General features: G+C 44.2%; 1 protein-coding gene across 3 annotated transcripts in view; it reads right to left on the bottom strand.

The window, feature by feature from the left end:
• The window catches only part of NPHP4 (nephrocystin 4), a 166384-nt gene that overhangs the window by 99218 nt on the left and 44073 nt on the right, over positions 1-23093 (bottom strand). For 2 of the 3 annotated variants that reach the window (XM_074306434.1, XM_074306436.1), the window contains 3 exons: positions 16085-16221; positions 7751-7935; positions 6928-7054 (listed from right to left, as the gene is read on the bottom strand). In XM_074306434.1, the coding sequence (XP_074162535.1) occupies positions 6928-7054; positions 7751-7935; positions 16085-16221 (449 nt within the window). The remainder of the gene's footprint in view (positions 1-6927; positions 7055-7750; positions 7936-16084; positions 16222-23093) is intronic. The other variant, XM_074306437.1, reaches the window with a different exon arrangement.

Below are 23093 nucleotides of genomic sequence, written 5' to 3'. Positions count from 1 at the left end.
CCCACAGATATTTGGAGCCTAACAAATTTCCATCAGAAGATATTTTGGAAGAACTTCAGAAAGTTTCAACCGGGGAAGGGAGGTGGGAGGGGAGGTGGCTGAGCATAGGTGCAGCTCAGGGATCCAGGATGGGACTCTTAGCCAAAATACAGCAGCATTGGTTACTCTGTCCTGGTTCAGAAAGCAGGGGATCAGCAGATTAGCTGTGGGACTTCCAATGTAATTACAAAAGGCAAATACTGAACCCCTGAACCCCAGAATAATGTGGGACCTAGCCAGGCCCACCCAGCATGAAGGAAGCCAGCAGCACCAGCCCTCAGGCAGCATGAGCACTATAGAGGAAGCTTGAGACAATCTTCTCTTTGTCCAAGAGCAGACCTCAATCTTCAAAAATGAGCAAAAAAGCAAAAAGAACTCTGACCACAGACAGCTTTCATGGAAACAGGGAAGAACAGACCTCAAATCCTGAGGTCACTAAAGGCAAACCATCTCCAGATGAAGCCCCAGTGGGTGATGCAAGTTGGTCTTCATCCCACAAGGCTCTCTTGGAAAAATTCAAAAAAATCTTAAAAGATAGAAGAAAAATGAGGAAAGGAAATTCTAATTTCTTAGAACTCTTAGAACTCTGCAAGAGAGTTTGGAAAAGGAAACACAGAAATTACCTGAAGAAAGCTCCTTACAAAATAGATTTGACAACATAGAAAAAGAAACCAACTTGTTGAAAAACAGAATTTGTGAAATGGAGGAAAAAATCCAATGAACAAAACAACCTATTTAAGAGTTCAATTGGACAAATGCAAAAGGAGATAAAAAAAGCTAAATGAAAAAAAATAATTCACTAAAAATCAGAGTTGAACAAATGGAAGTGAATGACTCAATGAGACATCAAGAATCAGTCAAACAAAACCAAAAACATGAAAGTGGGTCTTCCTGACTCGTGTTCAGTACTCTAACCACATGGCAGGCTTCCTCAACAAAGTACATCTAATCAATCTTAATCCTCATGGGGGCAATGTTCCTAGAAAACCATGTAAGAGTCCAAAAACACAAATGCTGATACACTGAACTTATGGGAAACAGAAGGTTAGGTTCCTATAACCACCAAAAACTGTAACCTTTTGCTAGAGACTGCTGAAAATGCACTTCTCTGAACAAAATTCTTTATAAAAAAACATTAATTCTGATAATGTGCACTTTTCCTAACAAAATAACCATGAAATGACCCATAAAATGAAATATACAAAAATAAAACTGGTAACATGCAAAACATTTTTCTCACTAGTAATTCCCTAAAGTGCTTGACCTTTTGTGCCAACATCTCAATAAAAAAAAATTTGATTTCAGATAACATTCACTTTTCATAATACATGAAATCTACAATCCCATAAATACTGTACAGCAAATGAAAATTTCAAAACAAAGCCTTTCACTGTGTCAGATGGCAGGAAACCACTTGATTCAATAACACCAAAATCACAGCCATCAGTAGATGCAGCATCCCAACACAAAAAGTTATTTGACATCTTTATTTTCTCACTAAATCACAGGACTGACTTTGGATGCTTCAGCTTAGAGCCCAAAGGATTTACACTGTGCTTTCTAGGCATAACTGCAACACAAAACTTGAATTTTAAAGGCAAACAATGAAAATATGCACAGGGAGCTCCTGACTCTACAACTGGAGGATACACAAGGCCAGTGAAGTGCTTAGTGGGCACCAGCCCCTCTACCCCCTCACATGAGTTGTACCCCATTTATTTTCTCTACTGGGCAGAGTCTGGAATGGGTGCGGTTAATAAAATGAGAGTTAAAATGAGGTTACTAATAAAATCATTCAAATGCTTAAAGTTACAAAAGTCAAGCACACAAAAATTAAAGATTGACTCTCTCTCTCTCTCTCTCTCTCTCTCTCTATGTATGTATATATATATATACACACATATAAATATGTATCCTTTATCCATATCTTGCTTAAAACATTATTCCACATTTACATATATGTATATACAATACATATATGTACACACACACACACACAGATTCTACAGGTATCTTTAGAAGTTCCTTTACAATTAAATTTAGTTGGTGACCAGCTCTAATCTTTGTCTGCTCCCTCATCTCCAGGTCCTACCCTAGAATTTGAATTTCAGGGTCAAGACTGGGGGGGGCGTATCAAGAAGAGATAAAATAATCCACCTTTCTCTCCTTTAGAGAGGAGAAAGGAGCCACAGACATGCAAGGCTGCATATACAGTCAGATTCCATGGATATGCCGGTTATTTTGCTGAACTCTACTGTTTCCCTACATTTTCTCTCTTGTTACAATGCCTAGCTAACTCAGTAAAGGGATATTCTGAAACAAAGATACATTATATGGGTAATTTTTAAAAAATGAATATTAATGGAAAAATCCGCAAACCTCAGGAAAGTGTAAAGTTATCTCCCTCAAACAATATTTACCAACTTCTTTTTCAAACCTGTGGCACAGCATGTGTGCCTATGTTGGATGTCTACCATGGAGCAGGGGCAAGGAGGCAAAGTGAGCTGGGCCAGAAGAGGCCAAACATCCAGCACCAGTGGTCTCTGCTCAAGGAATCTCAAAGACAGATCTTGCCCCGTTCATTTCCTGTAGGCAGATGCAGTCACTCATTTTTATTTTTTTTTTTAATTGTGTTTCTTTTTCTTTCTTTTTTTATGCAAGGCAGTTGGGATGAAATGACTTGCTACAAAGGGTTAAGTGTCTGAGGCTGGGTCCTCCCTTTAGGGGCTGGTGCTCTATGTACTGTGCCACCAGGATGCCCCGCATTCTTAACACTCTTTGCTTCTATAGGCCTAGAACTTAGCACTGTATCTAGCACAGAGTAAAATCTTAAGAAATTTTCATTCATTCATTCATTGATGGGACTCTGACAGAAGAAAAAGCTTTCTACATAGAATCTTCCTATATAAGTCCAGTTAGATTTCTGTGGGTCTGTGTACTTGGATGTTAAAAAATAAAATAAAATAAAAACTAATTCTTTATATTACTAACCTCCAAGTAAAATTTAACATTTCTTCCAAATATTTAAAAACACTGTTCTAATCATGGGGCCAAAGAACTCACTAGGCTGTCAAAAGGGTCCATTTCCCCCCCAAAAAAGATTAAGAGCCCCCATTTCAAACCATTGCTTCCTCACCTTCAAAAAGCCCAATACCTTGGAGATCTGTAAAAACAAGATGGTCAAATAAGAAATTCATTTTTCTTCTCTCCTTGCCTTTTTTTTCTCTTTGGTTATTGATTAACTTATTTCCACAAATATTCAGGGAGTGTCCGTCGTATGAAAGAAAAAACAAGAAACCTCCCAAAAGACTACAGACCCAGAAAGTGCATCTCCATGTTGCAGCCTGAGAGAAAAGCTAACTACTAGATTAGCAAGGATCTGGCCCCAGCCGGACCCGCGAGGAAAGGCCTTTTAGCTGTCTCACCTGACACCACGCAGGCCACTGAATGTTCGCCTCCTCCCTCTCTGACCAATCCTTCAGAGTACCCTTCACTGCTCTTCATCCCAGAAGATGAATGTCCCTCAAAGAGGCTTTTCTTCTTTCCCTTTGTGTGATCCCTTGGGACCTCCTCTCTCTGCAGATGACACCCAGGTGTAGACATTCAGCCTTGGTCCCTGATAACCTCCGGTCCCACAGGTATGGGAAGTCCAGCACATTCAAAAGAGAATCCACGATCTTCCCTCCATTCCTCCTCTGAATCCCCATTTCACTGCCGAGGGCACCGCCATCTTTCTAGTCACCCAGGACGGCGCCATCCTCCGTTCTTTGTGGCTCACCGGTTGGCCAATCTTGTAACTTCTTCCCCCAGGTCCTTCCCATACAACGCATTCTCTCCTGGCAGAGCTGCCGCCCTCATGTGGGCCCCGTGGCCTCTTGCCTCACCAATGATGAGAGACAGACCGTGGTGGGCAAAGTGTTAAGCCCGGAGACGGGAAGGCCTGACTTCAGATGCTGGCTGTGTGACTTCGGACAAGTCATTTAACCTCTGTCTGCCTCAGTTTTCTCAACTGTAAAACTGGGATAATAATAGAACCTATGTATCTGACTGTCATGGAACATTATTGTTCTATAAGAAACAGTCAGCAGGCTGACTTCAGAGAAGCCTGGAGAGACTTACAGGAACTGATGCTGAGTGAAGTGAGCAGAACCTGGAGAAATCGTGCACTGTAAAAGCAAGATTATGATGATCAGCTGTGATGGCCGAGGCTCTTCTCAGCAACACAGCGATCCAAGACAATTCCCATAAACTTGGAATGGAAAATGCCATCTGCAACCAGGAAAACCACGGAGACTGAATCGAAACATACTGTTTTCACTTTTGTTGTTGTTTCCTTTTTCTTTCTTGTGATTTTTCTCCTTTGTACTGATTTGTCTTGCACAACATGACTAACATGAAAATATGTTTAAAATGGCCATATACGTATAATCTATTAGCACATCCTCTGCTGCCTTGGAGAGAGGAAAGCTAAGAGAGGCAGGGAGAAAAAAACTGAAACTCAAAATCTTACAAAAATATTACAAAAACCATCTTTGCACATAACTGGAAAAAGCACTATGGAAATTTTTTAAAAGTTATAAAACCTCCACTGTAAGGTTGATATAAGGATCAGCTTACATAACACGTATAAAGGGTTTAACATGACCTGGCACAAAGTAGGTGCTTAATGGTTCCTTCCATCCTTCTAAGTGGAGTCCCTGCTGCAGGTCTTTAAAGGTCCCAGACCTGCCCCCTAACAGCTGCCATGTCCTCACCACCTCAGAGTGCTCTCGGACTGCTCTGGGGCCAAAGAGAAATCGCTCTGCTGTCCGCCTAAGTTACGGGGCTGCTCTTTACAGCTGAAGCTCCTTTCCTCTCTCCATGCCTGAGACTGGCGGCTCCCAGGCCGGGAAAGCTGCCCCTTCCGCGGTCACGTCCCACAGCACAATCTAACAACGAGCCCTTGCCCCCGCTGACAGATCGCTCCCTCCGCGGCCTGCCCGGAGCAGGGGACTGAGCCGGGTGGACAAGAGTCCGGCCGTCTGGCGAATGTGCGGCCTTTACCGCCCGCCGGAGCCTGCCCGCCCCGGCTCCCTTTCAGGCCGTCCCAGTTCTGATAACAGAACCCTTTGCGCCATGTCACTGTTCCACTAGTTATTCGGAGGGGCCAGAACCTCCAGGCTGCCTGGCTCTCTCTGGGCTGGGCGGGGGAGGCCATTTGGGACAGTCCCGCGTCTAGGTACAGATAAAAACCATGACGTCAGCGCTAACGTGTGAACTCCCGGCTCCCCAATCCCGAGGGCAGCAAAGCGTGCCCAAACCCCCGCCACGAGTTAAGCTTTTCAATGGGGGTTGAAAGAAATAAAGGGCCAAGTAAAACGCGTCGCTCTCTGTATGGAAACTCCATAATGGGGCGCACATTATGACAAACATTCTGAGGTGACATTATCTAAATGTAAATGAGGGCACAGCCCGGCAGAGCTAGGAAAGCAGAGGCGCGGTACTCTCCCCGGCTAAAGCTGGGCCCTGAGCCCGCCATGGCCCGCCCGCCTCTGGGGCAGCAGATGCCAACTGACAAGTCAGCCGCAGCCCAGCCGTGCACGTGTGGGCCCTTCAGTGCAGGCCCCAGGGGCCCGAGCAGCTGCTCTGTGACGTTCGTGACTTGGGGCGCTGCTCTTCTCCAGGCCCCCAGAAATAATGTCTTCCCTTTGGTCTGAGGGGATGGCTGGTGGTGGGGGGGAGGGGCGGGGGCAGCATCACTCCTGAGAAAAATGAGGCGCCTCCCTCGGCCCTGTTTGCTCTTCTCACCTGACTGGGGATGGGCCTCCAGGAGGCAGCGAGGGTGGCCCCAGCATGGCAGCAGGGAAAGAGCAGGGGAAGGGGGAGGGAGCAGAGGAGCAGTGGGGAGGAAGGGAAGCAGCGGGGAGGAGGGGAGGGAGCAGGGAGAGAGGAGGGGGAGGGAACTGTGCAGAGGAGGGAGGAGGAGGGTGGGAGAAATCAGCAAGGAGAGAGTAGAGAGGGAGAGGGAATGGCAGGTTCAGAGGGGGAAGGGAATGGAGAGGGTGGGGGAGGGAAAGAGGAAGCAAAGGGAAAGAAGTGAGGGAGGGGAGGGAAGAGAGAGGTGGGTGGGCGAGGGAGAGAGCAGGGAGGGGGGAGGGAGCCATGGGAAGGCCGCCGAGCAAAGCTCCTCTAGCAAAGAAGGCCTGGGAAAGCCAGAGGAGGCAGGGCAGGGTCAGCCGCGAGCCCCGAAGGTGCTCTTCCAGCCTGGGGACGCCCCAGCAGGACAAGGTGCTCCCCAAAGCCAGACCATTCTCTGGGTGTACACTGCTGCCAGTTGTCTCCTAGAAGCTGCAAACCCACCCCAAGTGACGGGGAGGAGGGGGTGAAGCGCCCCGAAGCCTGGTCAGGGACACCAGGTGGGAGTCAGGAAACCAGCCAAGCTCACCCCGTGAGCCTCAGTCTCCATACCCATAAAATGGGAGGGAGGAGGAGAGGGGGAGGGGAGGAGCTGACGCCTCCTGGAGCCACGTGCTATGCCTCAGCATCCCAGGGGCATTTTTCTCTGAGGCCCCAGGTGTGTGTCGTCATGGCAACAGGGCCCAAGACCCAGGAGACCATGCTCAGCAGTCACACGCAGGCCCAGATACTGTCTCTGAGTCTCCCTTCTGCCTCTGTCTCTGGAATCCCAGGCTCCCCAGCTAAGTCTGACTCAAAAGCGCGCTCTTGTTCTCCTCCAAGGCTGCTTCCCACAGAGCAGGCCCGGGGCCTCCTGTCTGAGCAGGGGCTCATGGTCTTGCTCCCCTCTTTTCCCCCCTCCACCATGGGAGTCGGTACAAGTCTCCCCCATGGCGGGCTCCCTGTGCAGCCCGAGGCACGAAGAAGAGCTTGCAGGGAGCGGCTCCTTCTTACCTTCCCTTCCGCTCCTGAGGGGGCACTAAACACGTACTCCAGCTGGAAGACCACCGCGAAGGCTGGGTTTTGGACCATCTCTGTCAGGTTAATGCGGCTCCTCAGCACCAGGGCCTGGTTTCTGCAACTGGGCGAGGAAGAGGGCAGTCATGGCGGGCTCCCCGAGGTGCTTCCCTTCCCAGAGCCTCACCTCCCACCAGACTAATGGGAACCCCCATCGGGCAGCCTCGGAGGGAGCACAGTGGGGACTGGAGACGGGCACAGTGAGGGAAGCAGACACCAAGAGGCTGGCAGTGCCCGGCACCAGAGCCCAGCGAGTAACCAGTAACTAACGAAGGGGTCCAACCAAAACCTCGTCTCCTATGGTCACAGCATCACCAAGGAGGGCCAGCGCCCGAGGGAAACGTCTGGGCTGCCCTGGAGTATGGGCCAGGAGGGCTACGGCCTCATGCCCTGTGGCACATGAGGCACCTGATCACTCTCTCTTAGGAAACCAAGGCACTGTAGGCGCTTCACTTAATGGGCAGGGTGGCACGGGGGGGGAGACTGAGGAGACGGCACAAGCAGGGGAGGCAGAGGGGCTGGCACAGGGAGAAGAGGCAGAGGGGGGCACAAGTAGGGGAGACAGAGGAGCTGGCACAAGCAGGGGAGGCAGGAAATCTTTTCACCAAAACAAAAGTGCCATTCCTCCTAAACCCTTGGCTGAGTCCTTTCCTGGGCATGCTATTTCCCAAGTAGAGAGCCCCGGGTCTGCCCCTCCTTGCCGCTGCCCCACAGCCCCCAACCACCCATCCCTGAGAAATTCCGTGCTGGGTCCACTCACTATCTGACCCTGGACGAGAAGGAAGGCTTCCTGCCCAGAGTCCCCAGGCGCCCCAGGGCCATGGCCCTCTCGGGCATCAGCACCACCACCTGGGGCTCCTGAACAAAGTCCAGGCCGTTGTGCACCCCCACATGCAGCCTCCGCTCCTGAATGGTAATTGTCTTCCCCTCCAAGAGGCCGCCATCCTGCAAGAGAAAAGGCCCATGTGGTCAAGGAAACAAGGTTGCCCTCCCCCCCACCCCAGCACGGCCTCCAAGGGAGACCGGGACTTTTCTAAGACACTTAAGCTTTAGGAAAATGGAGGCCCAGTGACCTGGCTGCAGCTTCCCCACTTCAGGCTCTTGTCAGGAGAGTTTTGCACAAGCTGACGGCGTGGCAGTCCCCTCAATCGGGCCCAACTCCTCATGGCCCCAGGCAGGGTTTTCTTGGCAGAGACACTGGAGGAGTTTACCATTCCCTTGTCTGGCTCATCTTACAGATGGGGAAACTGAGGCATACAGGGATCAATGACTTAGGATCACCCAGCTAAGGGTTTGCCATTTCCTTGTTTGGCTCATCTTACAGACAGGGAACCTGAGGCAAACAGGGATCAGTGACTTGGCCAGGGTCACCCAGCTAAGCTGAGAGTGAACTCAGGCTTCCAGAGCTCTGCCCGCCTTGCTGCTCTCACCATTTTGCTGGCTGGCAAACTCTCATTCCAGATTCCTAGGAATGAACAGACAGGTCTCAGGTGGAGAACCCTTGCCCCCAAGGAATCACAAAAGTTGGCCCGGTTCCCCTGCATGACTCTGGGGTCGCGGGGGGGGGGGGCACCACAGTGCCCAGAGCGCCAGCCCATGGTCAGGAAGCCTGGTCCCAGCAGGATCTCTGCCAAGAACAGCCCCGATGGGCTCGCAGTCAGACCGGACTGCAATAACTCACCCACAGCCACACAGTCACTCATCTGGAAGCCCCGAGCTCCCAGGGCTGTCACAAGGATGGTGTTTAGTACAGAGCCTGGCGCACAGGGCGCACAGGAAGTGCTATCTAAGTGTGGGCTGTTATGAGGAGGAGGAGTATTATTAACAGAAATGAAAGGCACTTCCAAAGTGGATACACTCTGTGCTTTGTGACTCCTACTGTACTCAGAGACAGGACATTGGAGTGTGAGGGAAGGAAAAGAATATTTAGGCAATAAGTCATAAACTAATAAAAATGGAATCTGCCCCAAAGTGATCACTGGATATTAAAGTATTTTATCTTAACAAAAAAAAAAAAATACAAGCAATTTGAAAAATGAACAGGGATATTCCTTCAGGTTATTATTGTTTATTAAATTATAGGATCATTGCAAAACGATCCTTGAAATTTCAAGTCTTCTCTTTCGTCCATTAATCAAGTCGAACTAACCTAAAATCAGCCTATTAGTCTTGAGATAATGAAAACAAAACTGCAGAGGATAATGGGGTGTCTTGACTGCTGAAGAGTAATAAAAATATAGACAATAAAAATTAAAAATAAAAAGTTTTCCATTAATGCACAAGACTCAGTTGTTCCTAAAACATTTTTACCCTTGTGAAATCCATGGCACAAAATCCACAAAGGAGATCTATGTTTCCATGCAAATCCTGGTCCTTGCTTCACATTTGAGTCTCAGTGATGAGATTGTATTGGGCAAAACCCTTTTTCCAGAAAAGGTGTAAGCAACACAAATCTATCTTGGATTTGCCATTTGTAAAATGTCACTTCTGATCTGCTAACAGCACATGCTGCAAGATGAAGATGGCTAGCCAACACAGCCAAGATGAAGCTGCATAATCAGAATTGGGAAACTTCCACACTGGCCCTGGGAAATCATCCCAGGCTCCTCCCTGCCCCTCAGCTAATCGGGCTGGTGGTTCTTCTTTTAGAATGCTTTTCACGTGCATCCTCTGCTTCAATTTCACCAGGATCTCAGCATCATGGATTCCGAGCTCCAAGGGCATCTCAAGACAAGAAGTCTGCCCAACATCCCCCCAGAGAGAAAGCAGAAGTTCAGGGGACTAGAAGCCAGTTTCTGTAACACCAAACCCTGAAGTCTTTGAGGGGAGAGACTTTTGGGGAGTTTTTTGGGGGTTTGGGGGACTTTGCTTTATACTTTGGTCATTAGCAGAGTGCTGCATACAGTAGGTGCTTCATAAATGCTTGCTCCCTGATTACTTGAGTAACTTCTAGAGAAATTAAACATCTTCCCTATTTGTCTCCTGCCTTCCAATCCATGTTGCATTCAACTCCAGATGAATCTGGCTTAAATGTCCCTTTTCTGTCACATTCATCCTCTTCAAAAACCTCCTGTGTCTCCCCATTGCCCATAGGACAAATCCGAACTGAGAAAGAATAAATTAAAGGTCATTCATTCATAATCTGGTTCCAAGCCACATTCTAGCCTCATCCCCTGCTCCCTCCCTTTACGAAGGCCATCTCTGGTCATCCGGATCTCTATCTTGCCACCAGCTCCGGAGAAGAAAGTGAAGCTGTTGATTTTGCACAGGCCTCCCTCACTTAAAACCAATTAATTTGAAGGCGTGGAATGAACTCTCTGACATATCATGGTCCTCTTTGAGAATGGAAGACCATAATTTGAAACACAAGGTTTTGCAAAGGTGAGTGCTGAAAACTATCTTTGCATGAACTTGGAAAAATAGAATACTATTTAAAAAAGAGATAGCGAATGGAGGGCCAACAACAAGAACGCACTTCACAATTCCTACCCCATTGTCCCTGCCAAAGTGATCTCTCCTGCCCTTCTCACCACCTCATCCCATCAGTCCATCACAGCCCAGCTTCAGAAGCTGCTCCCAACTCAAGAGGCCCTCCCGGATCACCCCTTCTAGAGGAGAGCTCCTTCCTCTGAGCTTCTAGCCTACTCACTGCAAACAGAAGTTCCCTGAGGGCAGCTTTTTATCCTGGCATCCCGGGAGGTGCCCAGCACAGACAGGGAGCACCAAATAGGCTTGTGAAATGACTAACTACCTCTTTTAGGCCACTCAAACATACATTTAACATTTGTCGGCTACCAATATACAAGGCATTAACTGTCATAAAAAGATGAAAAAGATTCAAGATAAATAAGATTCCAGCTCTTAAGGAGCTTAAAAATCAACCATTTATTAAGCATCTAAGAAAAAATAGCAATAACAACAGCTAACATTCATATAGCACCTACCATGTGCTGAGCTCAGTGCTTTACAAATATTGTTTCATTTGAGCTTTATAGCAACCCTAACAGGTGAGTACTATTATTAATCTCCATTTAACAGTTGAGGAAACTGAGGCAAACAGAAGTTAAGTGACTTGCTCAGAGTTAAAAAGCTAGTAATATCTAAGGCCCCATTTGAACTCAGGCTTTCCTAACTCTAGGCCTGGTACTTTATGCAGTGTGCCACCCAAATGCCCTTAATATGGCAGCCAGATGGCACAGTAGACAGAGTGCTAGGCTTCGAGTTCTAAAGCTCTAAGTCTGAATCCTATCTTGGGCTTTTAGTGCTGTGTGACTCTGAGTAAGATACGGTACCTGTTTCAGTGTCAGTTTCTCTATCTGTATAATGGGGATAATAATAGCATCTGCCTCTTAGGGTTGTTGTGAAAATCAAATGAGATACCTGTAAAGTGCTATACAAATCTTAAAATGATATAGAAATGGTAGCTGTTATGTATGTAGAGAACATATAAGAAGAACATATCATTACTATGTTATTACAATATTTTCTGTTGTGGGCTCGTTTTCAGTCACGATCCCATTTGGGATTTTCTCAGCAGAGACACTGGAGGGATCTGCCATTTCCTTCTTCAGCTCATTTTGCAGATGAGGAAACTGAGGCAAACAGGATAAGTGACTTGTCCAAGGTCACACAGCTAATGAGTGTCTGAGGCCAGACTGAACTCAGCAAGAGGAGGCTTCTTGACTCCAGGCCTGATACTTTATCCATTGTGCCACCTAGTTTCCCCAATTATAATATAGTATGTTACATCCACAATGTCATTATATTGCATGTAACATATGTAATCTATAAATTAATGATAATATAGACTGCATGTATCACTAGAGACAATAATATATATGTCTATATATAACACACATATATCCTCATACATATACATCATGTTCACATACATGCACATATAATTTGGGGAAATACAGGGATAAGTAAGACATAGAACTTGTCCTCCAGGAGTTAATTTAGCAATACAATTACATAAATTAGTAAATTACAGGGAAATCGAATAATCTAAAGTGGCTTGAGGGTTCAAAGGACAAAGGGATGATTTCTGGACAGGCGACTAAAGAACGCTCCTCAGGAGCCCCTTGAAGCGGGCTTGGAAAGCCCAACAGCAGCAGGTATCCAGGATGCCAACAGAAAAAGGGTGGCATTTCAGGGAGCAATGCCCTCCAAGGCACAAAGCGGAGCAGCAGAACATGCAGAAAAGGGAGTGTGTTGTGGGCACCACTGGGGGGATCAGACCCCAAAGCTAGATGAGGAGACTGTCCTTCTAAAGTCAGACTAAAGGGTTTGGACTTTTAGTGGCAGACACTGGGGAGCCACTGAAGGTTCCTAAGCATCATCAGAGTAGAGTATTAGGAGAATCAGTCTGACAGGATGGCTGGCAGGGGAGTGAGATAAAAGATAGGAAGAGAAGCTTTTTTTACCTACAACCTCACAGTGTTCAGTACCTTTTCCTTGCAAAGGTTCTCATGTACACCCCACAGCCCAGTAAGTCTGAAGTCCTTTGTGGGTAGAGTTCAGACCTTCTACACACTTCTATGTCCACTTTTCTACCACGTGCCAACCAAGTGCCATCACAGAATGGGCAAGGTAGCTCAGTGAAGCAGCAAGATGCTCTAAGGAAAGGAGAGGAGACAAGATGTTCTGGCAAGGCGAACCGCTACCATCACGCTGACTACCATCTCGCTTTAAAGCCTCGGGTCCCGAAGCCAAGACTCTTGGGAAGAGTGCTGGCCCCCAGACTATTGGTCTTGCTTCCAGTTTGGGTCCCACAAGCACTGTGGAGAAGGAGCCCACTTTCCCTCACCCCACACTGGACAGGTAACCCCAAGAGCCCTGCCACTGGCAGTGCGCCCCAACCCACTATTCCTGCCTCTCACCCAGCCACTATCCCAGACAGCCTGAAAGGAAGCTTTCTGCACGTCAGCGCCCCAGCTTTCTCAGCATCCGCATCTACTGAGATCCTAGTAAATAAAAATCTTACTGCCAGAGTCAAATGGTTCAACATGAGAAATGGATCTGATTATCAACAGAAACATATAAAAGAAGATCTATGTTTATCTCCTTTATCCCTGCACCTCAAGGACCATAAGACCTTTCCAGCCATCTGACTTGCTGAAGAAACAGCTCTGAGTTGTCTCTCCTACTAAAATGTGAGCTTCTGGAGAGCTGTCTGTCTTGCATTTATTTTTCTTTATAGCCATACCCTTCCCCATCCCCACCCCCTTGAACTTTCCATCCATCCACCCATTCATGCTCCTCACATGATCTAACACAAAAAAAGTACTCACTGCTTTGACTGAATTGTTACAATCGGGCAACTACAGTTAGTGGCGAGGGCAACTTCAATGAGTCTGAAGATGGACCCATTCCTGGGTAGTTTTCTACAGTTCGTTCCTAGAGCCACACTTCTCCTTGGTGACCCACTAGCGTTTAACACAAACCCAGAACAAGAATCTCCTAATCTACATAGACCATAATGCCCTCTCTACATGATGTTCAGAGTTCTGTTTCATAGGAACAATTGTCTCCAGATGCTAAGAAAGCATAGTGTGCCATCAATGGCCATGGGAGAGAGTGGCTGGAAGAAATGTGTATTTCTCACATGTCATATCCCTAGGGGCTAAGTCCAGGACCATGAAACTTCCTCCTAGTTTATGAATTCATTTCTCTCTTTGTTCTAATGGCAAGTTATCCCATTAAAAATGCTCTGTTTAGTCCCTTACTCAGCACAATCACTAACTTTATAGGTACTTGAGAAATAGTCACTGATTGATCTTTTCTTCACAATTAATTAAGATATGAAATTGTCTAGATGCTTATGCATGACATCGCTAGATTAATTTGCACTCTGGAAAGGGTTTTTTGGTGTGTTTTAAAATATGCTTATTGTAAAAAGATTCTATTTAACAAGCCAGAAAAAAAATCCTGCAATGCGCAATTCTCTCTGAAACATTAACAATCATCTGACATTTATTTTAAATCAAAGATTTTTCCAAATACAAAATATTCCCAGTAGTTAAGGTTTTACCATCATTCTGTCAATAAAAAAAAGATATTTAGAGCTCAGTAGTACCACTGTAATAAAATACAACACCTTGAAAGTTCGGGTTTGTTTTCTGAAGGGAGAGCTTAAGAAATTAGAAAAGATTTACAGAAATTGACCAAATCTGCTCAGAGCCCCAGAAGAGAGCCTCTTCATTTCAGCTCAAATTTTCAAGAGGGCCTCCAAGTCCCAAAAGCCAACATGGTGATCTCAAGGAACAGGTGTACAAAGTTGCCTGGTAAGATGAAAGTTTTCCTCATTCTGATACATAAAGTTCCGGTTTCATGAGCTTACAAAATAAATAAATAAATACAAATAACTACAGAAAAGAGGCAACTTCAGTGAAATAAAAGTTACAAGGTCTGTTTATACACAAAAAAAATGGTGTCTAAGATGAACTGGCAGGAGTCAGAAATGTTCCAGGGGCCAAAGACCAGCTTTGAATTGAAAATTTCTTGCAAAAAAGTTCCCTTCTGAGCCAGAAGAGTTTCAGGGCTGCCCTTATCATCAATTTCAGCAGGAACATGGAAGCCAGATTGGCTCTGGTTGCCTTCAATGATACATGTGATGGTCTTGTCCTTTAGCTGACCATTCCTAGCAGTTTATTATAGAGCAACACACATGGTACTCCTCGGGAAGTAGAAGAGGAGTTCTCAAATTCTCCATCTCCTAACAGCGGATGATTTATACCATTAGATGCCAATTCACAAATCAGTCAAATTGCACTAAGCTAGTCTGGGAGCCAAGAAATCTATAACAAATATTCATTTGCACAACTAATGCTTTGGCCTTGGCTAGTCCCTGCCCAGCCCCGTGCAAAATATGGTATTCAGTGTTTCTTGTGGATAACACAAGCAATAGCTTCCTTTAAACTGCATGGGACTAAGCAAACATAAAGAGGTCTTCCTATTATTTCAAATGGCTTTAGTATATGAACAAGGAGCCCCAAGTGAGGTCAAGGGGGTTTCCGATCTACGTCACAAAGAGCCAGCCGACCCCCAAAGCACAAATTACCAGGCCAAAACAGGGTGAGGAACAAATGTAACTCAAGAAAGGCTTCATGCTACATAGTCTACTATGTATACACAGCTGGATGCTCCTGCAAAATCCTATATGCACAAAAGGATCCTACTACTCACAAAGGAGAGAAAACTCTGTTCTTTGTTTTTTCTCAACATGGCAGGACAAGGCATACCATAAGCAAATTTCTTATAGGGGAAGATGCAAAGAGAAGTGAACAAAGGCTCAGGTAATTCTCTAATGAGGAGCAAAAAGCTCCTTTCTAACCCAGAAAGGACACCGCTGTATTTAAAAATCAATTCTTGAAATGCTATGTGGTAACTGGAAGAAAGAGAAAAACTCTCCCAGCTACTGGTTTTAAATAACATTCTTTCATTTTCTTGAACTTTCTGCCTAAAGAGAAATACTTATACAGGACAGAAAAGGCTCAAGTAGCAAGGGGATTCCCTTTAAAAGAATCAGCAGCATAAGGGATAGGAATTAGATTCCTGGTTATTCCCTTGAACTAAGCCAAACAGCCTTAAAATGTCCTTTGCAAATATGGTGCCGCTCCAAGGCTTTCCCTTCATTCATTCAGCAATTTAATTTCCTTTTCAAATGAAAACTGTTCACGACATATCAAAATAAGTGTTAAAATTAGGGCCAGTCTGAGCCGAATGAAGGATCTAGTCTTGGGAGAACAGCATCCATCCTACATTCCTGTCATAATGGAGAACCAATGGACCGAAAGCTCTCAGGGGCCTCTGCTTTGAGCTTGTGATGTTGCTATATTTCAAAGTTGTGAGTCCTTTAATAACTACCTCTTTTAAATGCTGAATCAAGGCCTGGAACAAAAGTGTTTTACTCTGCTACATAAAAGGCCCAAAACACTTCATCAATGGCCTTCTTCCCCATCTTCAGCAATATTATCCTGAGCCCACTTTCCCCAGCAGGGCTCCAAGGCACGTTCAATCTAAGAAGACTGAGAAACTCTTCCAGCCCTCGGGACTCTGTCTATAAAAGCAGGGGCCCAAGATGACACCATACCTCCCTCAAGCGGTCGTGACCGAGGAGCTCCAGAAGTTCCTCCTCAAACTTCTCAAGAGATGGATACAGGTTGAAGAGCAGATTGTCCAAATACCACGTGGCAGACTTCTGGAGGCGAGGCTTCCGCAGTGCATCATCTGAACAGGGAGAGAGTGTGGTATGTGGATGGATCATCAATCCAAGACTGAAGAAGAGTCAAAAGGCTGCTCTCCTCCCGCAGGCTTGGGACACTCCCAGAAAACTGGGGGTATGTTCTGGACACTCAGAGAGAAAGCAACAGACCAAGCACCCACACCAGACCCCAAGTCACGGCTCACCCTCCTTCCAGACTGAAGTCCTAACTGATGACAAGCACAGGCTTCAGTCACCATCCGAATCTCCACCAGGAACAAATTTTACAATTCAGTAATTCAAAGAACATGGATCACAAAACCCAAACAACATCTGCTGCTCTTCAGCTTAGTTCTCCTTTATCACTTTGAATCTTCTCCAGCAAGAAGAATTGGCCAACAGAACCATCAATCACTTTACTGACTTGACTTTGGACCATTTGGAAAGCCACATAGAACCCACTCGCTTATTCATGCACACATTAAGCTAACAAACCAGAAACATCGTTACCATGATGAAAATGAAGGAAATCAAGAAATTCTGGGGTAAAGAACTTGTTACAAAAAAGCAATAAAAACTTGGATAAGTAAGAAGACAGTAAGGCTGATGTGTTTTGGCATAATCACGTTAATATAGTGTTATTATCATATATCCAATATGAATGATTATAATATAAATTAATTATACTATAAATTAACATTATAGAATAAATAGTTGTTGTTATTATTTACCAGACCTCAGAGATTTGCCAGGGATATACAATCTTTTTTTTTATTTTTTTCCCTGAGGCTGGGGTTAAGTGACTTGCCCAGGGTCACACAGCTAGGAAGTGTTAAGTGTCTGAGGTCACATTTGAACTCGGGTCCTCCTGAATTCAGGGCTAGTGCTCTATCCACTGCGCCACCTAGCTGCTCCTATACAATCTTTATAGAATTGGAGAATGGGGAACAGGGAATTTGAACCCCACATCCTTTTGACTCTCAGCCTGAGTTTCTGCTCATTATCCCTAGTTGTTTCCCTAAATAAGAACAGGTTAATACAAATAACAACAGCTTAACACTGCAGGTACTTTACAGAATCCTTTCAATGGACAACTGTGAGATAGGTATTGTCACCTCTATAGTAGAGGTTAAGTATGTGTATTGTCCTCCCCATAATACAGGTACATTAACTTGGTGAGGTCAAGTGAGTGGCCTAAAAATACACAGCTAATAACTGCCAGGCAGAATTTGAATCCAGGTCATTCTGCCTCATGTCTAGTCTCCTATGCATGCTTCCTCTCCGATTACGTCTCCCAGCAGCTAAACCTGTTGGAAGAGATTTTAAAATTGTATAATGGGGTGGAAAAGTTCTGACAATCCTAATCGTTCTGGGACTGGTCCCACTTCTCCCCTTACCCAGTCCTCCCTGAGTTGGTTATGACAACTGAAATGTTATGCATTAGGCAGGCCTGTGATAAGGTGCTGATAAAAGTCCATCCCAAAGCATAAAGTAGACTGGCTGATTTGTCAGAGCTGAAGAAAATAAAGGAAGGAATATGCAAAGCGTTCCCTAAATAAAGGCTTAAGCCATGAGATTTGAGGGAGTCACAGCATCATACAAAGAAGTTAGGCAAAAATTCACGCATGTTCATACCCAAACCAGCCTTGGTTCCAGGCCACAGCCAGGCCACGATGACTTTGCTGGAGACTACAAAGCTAATAAACATTGTACTCCAACAAATTCAGGGCCAGTGGACCTGGAATAGCAGAGTTTGACAAGATATGTGGGAAAGAACATTGTCTCCTGTGGCAACTCCAACAGGGATAAGTCAGATTTCCTGCAGAAGTTAAGCAACAGTGCCACCTAATTGTTCCCAGAGCCTCACACAGTTTGTTAATAAAGGATTTTAGAAGAATAAGAATGGGAAAGAAAATTCCAGCTCTTCTAAATGTTCTAAATGGACAATAGGTAAGGGCATCTACATTCCAAATGCACTAAGCTGACTCCAATGTAGAAAAGATAAAATGGAGGTGAACCCAAAACAAAGTAGCAAGCAAGGCCTGGGGGACCGAAAACAGATGAACTGCAGTCCGCACAAGCTTGGTAGAACTCTTTCCATCCTTGCTGTATTCTGACACGACCTTACGGATTCAGTCAGTAAGCCAGGGAGTCACCAAAAAACAAGAGGCAGTAACTATAAGGGAATATTTCATGAGAAACTTAATCTGGAATGCAGGCACTTGGGAGGACTTCCATTTTCATTAAGATCTTAAAGATACGTTTTAATTTTTTAAAATTTAATTTATTTTAATTTAATTTAATTAAGCACTTACTTAAATTCCATGAAAAAGTCAAATGCTAAATGAAATCTGCAGAAAGTTTGCCATTATCTTCTGCTGATGCAGAATGTGCTGTGGAATAAGCTCTCACCCTAAACACATCCTTGAAAAGATGTTTGCCTCACTCTTTTTGTAGTGGCTAGAAAATGGAAACTGAGTGGATGCCCATCAATTGGAGAATGGTTGGGTAAATTATGGTATATGAAGGTTATGGAATATTATTGTTCTATAAGAAATGACCAGCAGGAGGAATACAGAGAGGCTTGGAGAGACTTATATGAACTGATGCTGAGTGAAATGAGCAGAACCAGAAGATCACTATACATTTCAACAACAATACTGTATGAGGATGTATTCTGATGGAAGTGGATATCTTCAACAAAGAGAAGAGCTAATTCAGTTCCAGTTGATCAATGATGGACAGAATCAGCTACACCCAGAGAAGGAATACTAGGAATTGAATGTAAGCTGTTTGCACTATTGTCTTTCTACCCAGGTTACTTATACCTTCGGAATCCAATTCTTACCGTACAACAAGAAATTTGGTTTTACACACGTATATTGTATCTAGATTATACTGTAACACATTTAACATGTATGGATCGCCTGTCATCTAGGGGAGGGAGTAGAGGAAAAGAGGGGAAATTTTGGAAAAGTGAATATAAGGGATAATGTTGTAAAAAAAAAAATCACCCATGCATATGTACTGCAAAAAAATTATAATTATAAAATTAATTAAAAAAAGAAAAGAAAAGATGTTTGCCTCTCTTCATGCTTCTGTAGTCTTAGGAAGAGCAAGAAGTGGGTCCAAATTGACAAGCAGGGATATGAGACCCATCATTTAAGTGACCCAGAAGCAATGAACAATGTTTTGGATGAAGGTAACAAGACAAAGGACAGTGAGCTCCAGTGAAGAAAAAATATTGTTTTCCTGAGGGTGAAGAATTCATCTGGGAGAAGACTACTTTGGTCTTTCATTCAAAAATCAGTTTTGCAGAAAACCAGCCATGACACAGAACCAGGGAGATCACAAAATTACACATTTTTCTTATCAACTTTATAAAAAAGATGCAAATTACCAAAAGCAAGCTGACATCAAGGGCTTTTTCAACAAAACAAGTTTCAGGGTCTCTCCCAAGGTCAATACTGAGTTTGCTAGAAGGAAATTTCGTTAAAGAATTTAAAACAGCTACAGTTGGCTCCAACTTCTTAAAGAGGTCTGATCAACCAAGTCATTCCTTCAAACTCCTTCTAAATTCTATGTAGTTTCCTTGTAAAATCTGCAGAAAATACAAAGCTAGTATGCTGGATGTAGTGTCATGAACCTGAAAGATCTTAAAAAGTAGAACACAACACTAAATCTCAGAAGAGGAAGGGATAAACAAAGTCTTATCCTTGGGTTTACAAAACTGGCTTCAAAGGGACAATCTAGGGACAGCTAAGGGAGAAAGAAGTTTATCTAAAAGACATCTGGGGGTTCTAAGGGAGTGCATATTCAAAATGAATCAAGATTCAATAAAGGCAATGCAGCATTAGGCTGCATTTAGAGTAAGTGCCTTCAGAAACACGAGGTGACAGTCCTATTTACTTTGCCCCCAATTGGACCACATGTTGTGTTTAATACATTTTAAGAAGGGTATCGATAAGTTGAAAAAAGTCTATAAAAGGGCAATCTGATGATGACGATGCATCACAAGTTCACACCATAGGCACATCAACTGAAGGAAATGGAGATGTTGGGAGAGCCAAAGAGAATCCTCAAGGGATAACGTGACTATCATCTTCCTGTTTTTGAGGGGCTGCCACGTGGAAGAAGGATTCCACCTGCCCTGCTTAGAGTCAAAAAGCAGAAACAGGAGTAATGGGTGGAAATTGAAAAAAAGACAAATTTAGGTTTAATCGTGAGGGGAAAAAAACCCTCCTTTGAGCTCCCCAAGAGAAGGGACTGCTTTGGGAGACAGTGGATTCTACCTCGGGCAAGGTCCTGACAATCACATTTGCAGTGCTACTTCAATAAGTATTCTTTTCTGATGATGGATTGACCTCTATGATGGCGTAGGTCCATTCTAGCTCTGAAATCCTCTGATTCTCAAGACTAGGTCTTTCTGACTTCACACTCAGCACTCTATGTATTGTGCCAATTCTAGCTGCCAATCCTATTTGCCAGAAAGACATGGGCATAAGGACCCAGACTCTCTCTTATAGGCCACAGGGAACCACTGGCTGTTAAGCAAACTGCCCAAACTTCCAGAGAGCATTCAACTTGGAGTCTGTTTTACATACTCTCTCATTAAATTACATGTGAAAAGAAGGAAGCTTTTGACTTTTTAAATTTGTAGCATTAATGAACTATGACGAAAGGTAACATAATCAACCAAGATCTTTTTTTTCTTTTCTTTGTGTGTGTGTGTGTGTGTGTGTGTGTGTGTGTGTGTGTGTGTGTGGCTATACAGCAACTCAAAGAAATAATATTAGAGAGGTAGCTAAGTGATGCAGTGGTTAGAGCACTGGGTCCTGAAATCAGAAGGAATTGAGTTCAAATACACCCTCAGGTACTTAACACTTCCTAGCTGTATGACCTTAGACAAGTCACATAACCCCAATTACCTCACAAAACAAAACAAAACAAAACCAGAAGGAAACCAAAATTTTATTTTCTCTAAGTCTCTAAATCCTATCTCTGACACATGCCAGTGATCTCCCTATAAGCAAGTCAGTTAATCTATCAAGAAAACTCTTCAAGGTTATTAATTACAAATTGATGATTTACATCAAAAATGGGAGTGGCAAAACCAGGAATTCCCCAACACCAATGACATCACAGGCACTGAAAAACAACAAAAATGTTAACTAAGTGCTTGATATTTGTTATAATGAGCAAATTAGATTTGGATCTAATTTATAGTTATAGTCAAAGAAAAAAGGGAAGGAGGGGAAAAGTATGGTATCAAGTGCTTACTCTATACCAGGTATCGTACCAAGTATTTTTTATTTTTTACAAATTGATCCTCACAACAATCCTGGGGAAACAGATGCTATTATATGATCCCCATTTTGGAGCTAAGGAAACTGAGGCAGGCAGCAGTAAATATGCAAGGTGGAATTTGAGTTCAGGTCTCCCTGATTCTAGGCCTTGCACTATCTACTGTACCACCATAGTTGGAGGAGCAATGGAGTTGCTAAAGATGGGGAGGTGAACTATTTCACTTTGTAGGATGGAGAGGACTTTTAATAGGTTAAGGGAATTATGAGAAACATTCCAGGTGGATGGAAGGACAGGAGCTAAGCAGAAGCAGAGTGAATTTGCCAGGGAGGACAGGGATCTGGCTGCTGTGAAGAGTTTATGTTGGAAAGGAGAAGAATAAGCTTGAAAAGGCCATGTAATCTTATTTGGTTTTTGTCATTTTTGTTGAATCACTTCAGTCGTGTCTGTTTCTCAGGAACCCCATTTGGGATTTTCTTGGCAGAGGTGCTGGAGTGGTTTACTCTTGGTCTCCAGCTTATTTGACAGATGAAGAAACTGAGACAAACAGAGTGAAGTGACTTGCCCAGGGTCACACAGCTAGGCCAGATTTAAAACTCAGGTCTTCTTTATTCTGTGCCCAGCATTCTAAGTACTGTGCCAATCCTAGCTGCCAATCCTATTTGCCATAGAGACAAATTTTCCCTCCTAGGCCACAGGGAGCCACTGGCTGATCAAACTTCCACAAAACAGTTAATTTAAAGTCTGTTTTACACACTGTAGGCCTCTTTCTTTGAATTATGTGTCAGGAGAAGGAAACTCTTAACTGTTTAAATTCATAACATTAATGCACAGTGAAGAAAGGTAACACAATGAACTAAGATTTATTTTTTTTTTGGTGACAAAGCAACCCAAGGAAATAGTATCAGAAAGAAGCCCTAAAATTTATTTTCCCTAAGTCTCTAAACGCATGTATATAAAACTGCAACTATTCTAAAAGGACATTTTCATTTCCAACCTGAATCATCCTGAGGTATGTATGGCCATTAAACCTATCTCAGTAACTTCACCCCTTTCAGCACCAAGATATGTTAGGTTCCTTACTAGGTGCTAAATCGGTACTTAATTCTCTAGCTCAAGGTTCACACCTTTAGTTCAAACCTTTAAAGGAGTTTACACCTTTCAAAGGAGCTAGCTCATTGGTTGTAAAGGAGTTTCCACAAGCCCCTGGGAGTACCCCAGGGAGGATAAAAGGAGCCAGGATTCAGGAAGAAGAGGATTCGAGATTCTACTGTGGACTGGGGACACTTGGACAAGAGCAGATTCACAAGAACTAAAGGAAAAGCCTGCTTGTGGAGATTCATAACTAGGATTGACTTCCAGGAAACCCACAATCCCACACTCTTGGAGGTAGAGTCTGATTCATTCCCATGTCTACCTTTGCTCTAGCTGGAGATTCCACAAGCCTCCCAAGAAACCTGCTCCCAGAGAAAAGGATTTACAGAAAAGAAACCTCCTCCCAGAGAAGGATTATAATTGAGACACAACAGAACACGACAAAGATAAAAGGAAGTATGCGCTTTCCATGGAGAGTGCCGAGAAGTGCCTTCCTCAC

The sequence above is a fragment of the Sminthopsis crassicaudata genome, chromosome 3 (genome assembly GCF_048593235.1).
Source record: "Sminthopsis crassicaudata isolate SCR6 chromosome 3, ASM4859323v1, whole genome shotgun sequence".
Classification (NCBI taxonomy): domain Eukaryota; kingdom Metazoa; phylum Chordata; class Mammalia; order Dasyuromorphia; family Dasyuridae; genus Sminthopsis; species Sminthopsis crassicaudata.
Note: the sequence above shows the minus strand (reverse complement) of the source record. Positions and strands in the feature narration are given on the sequence as shown.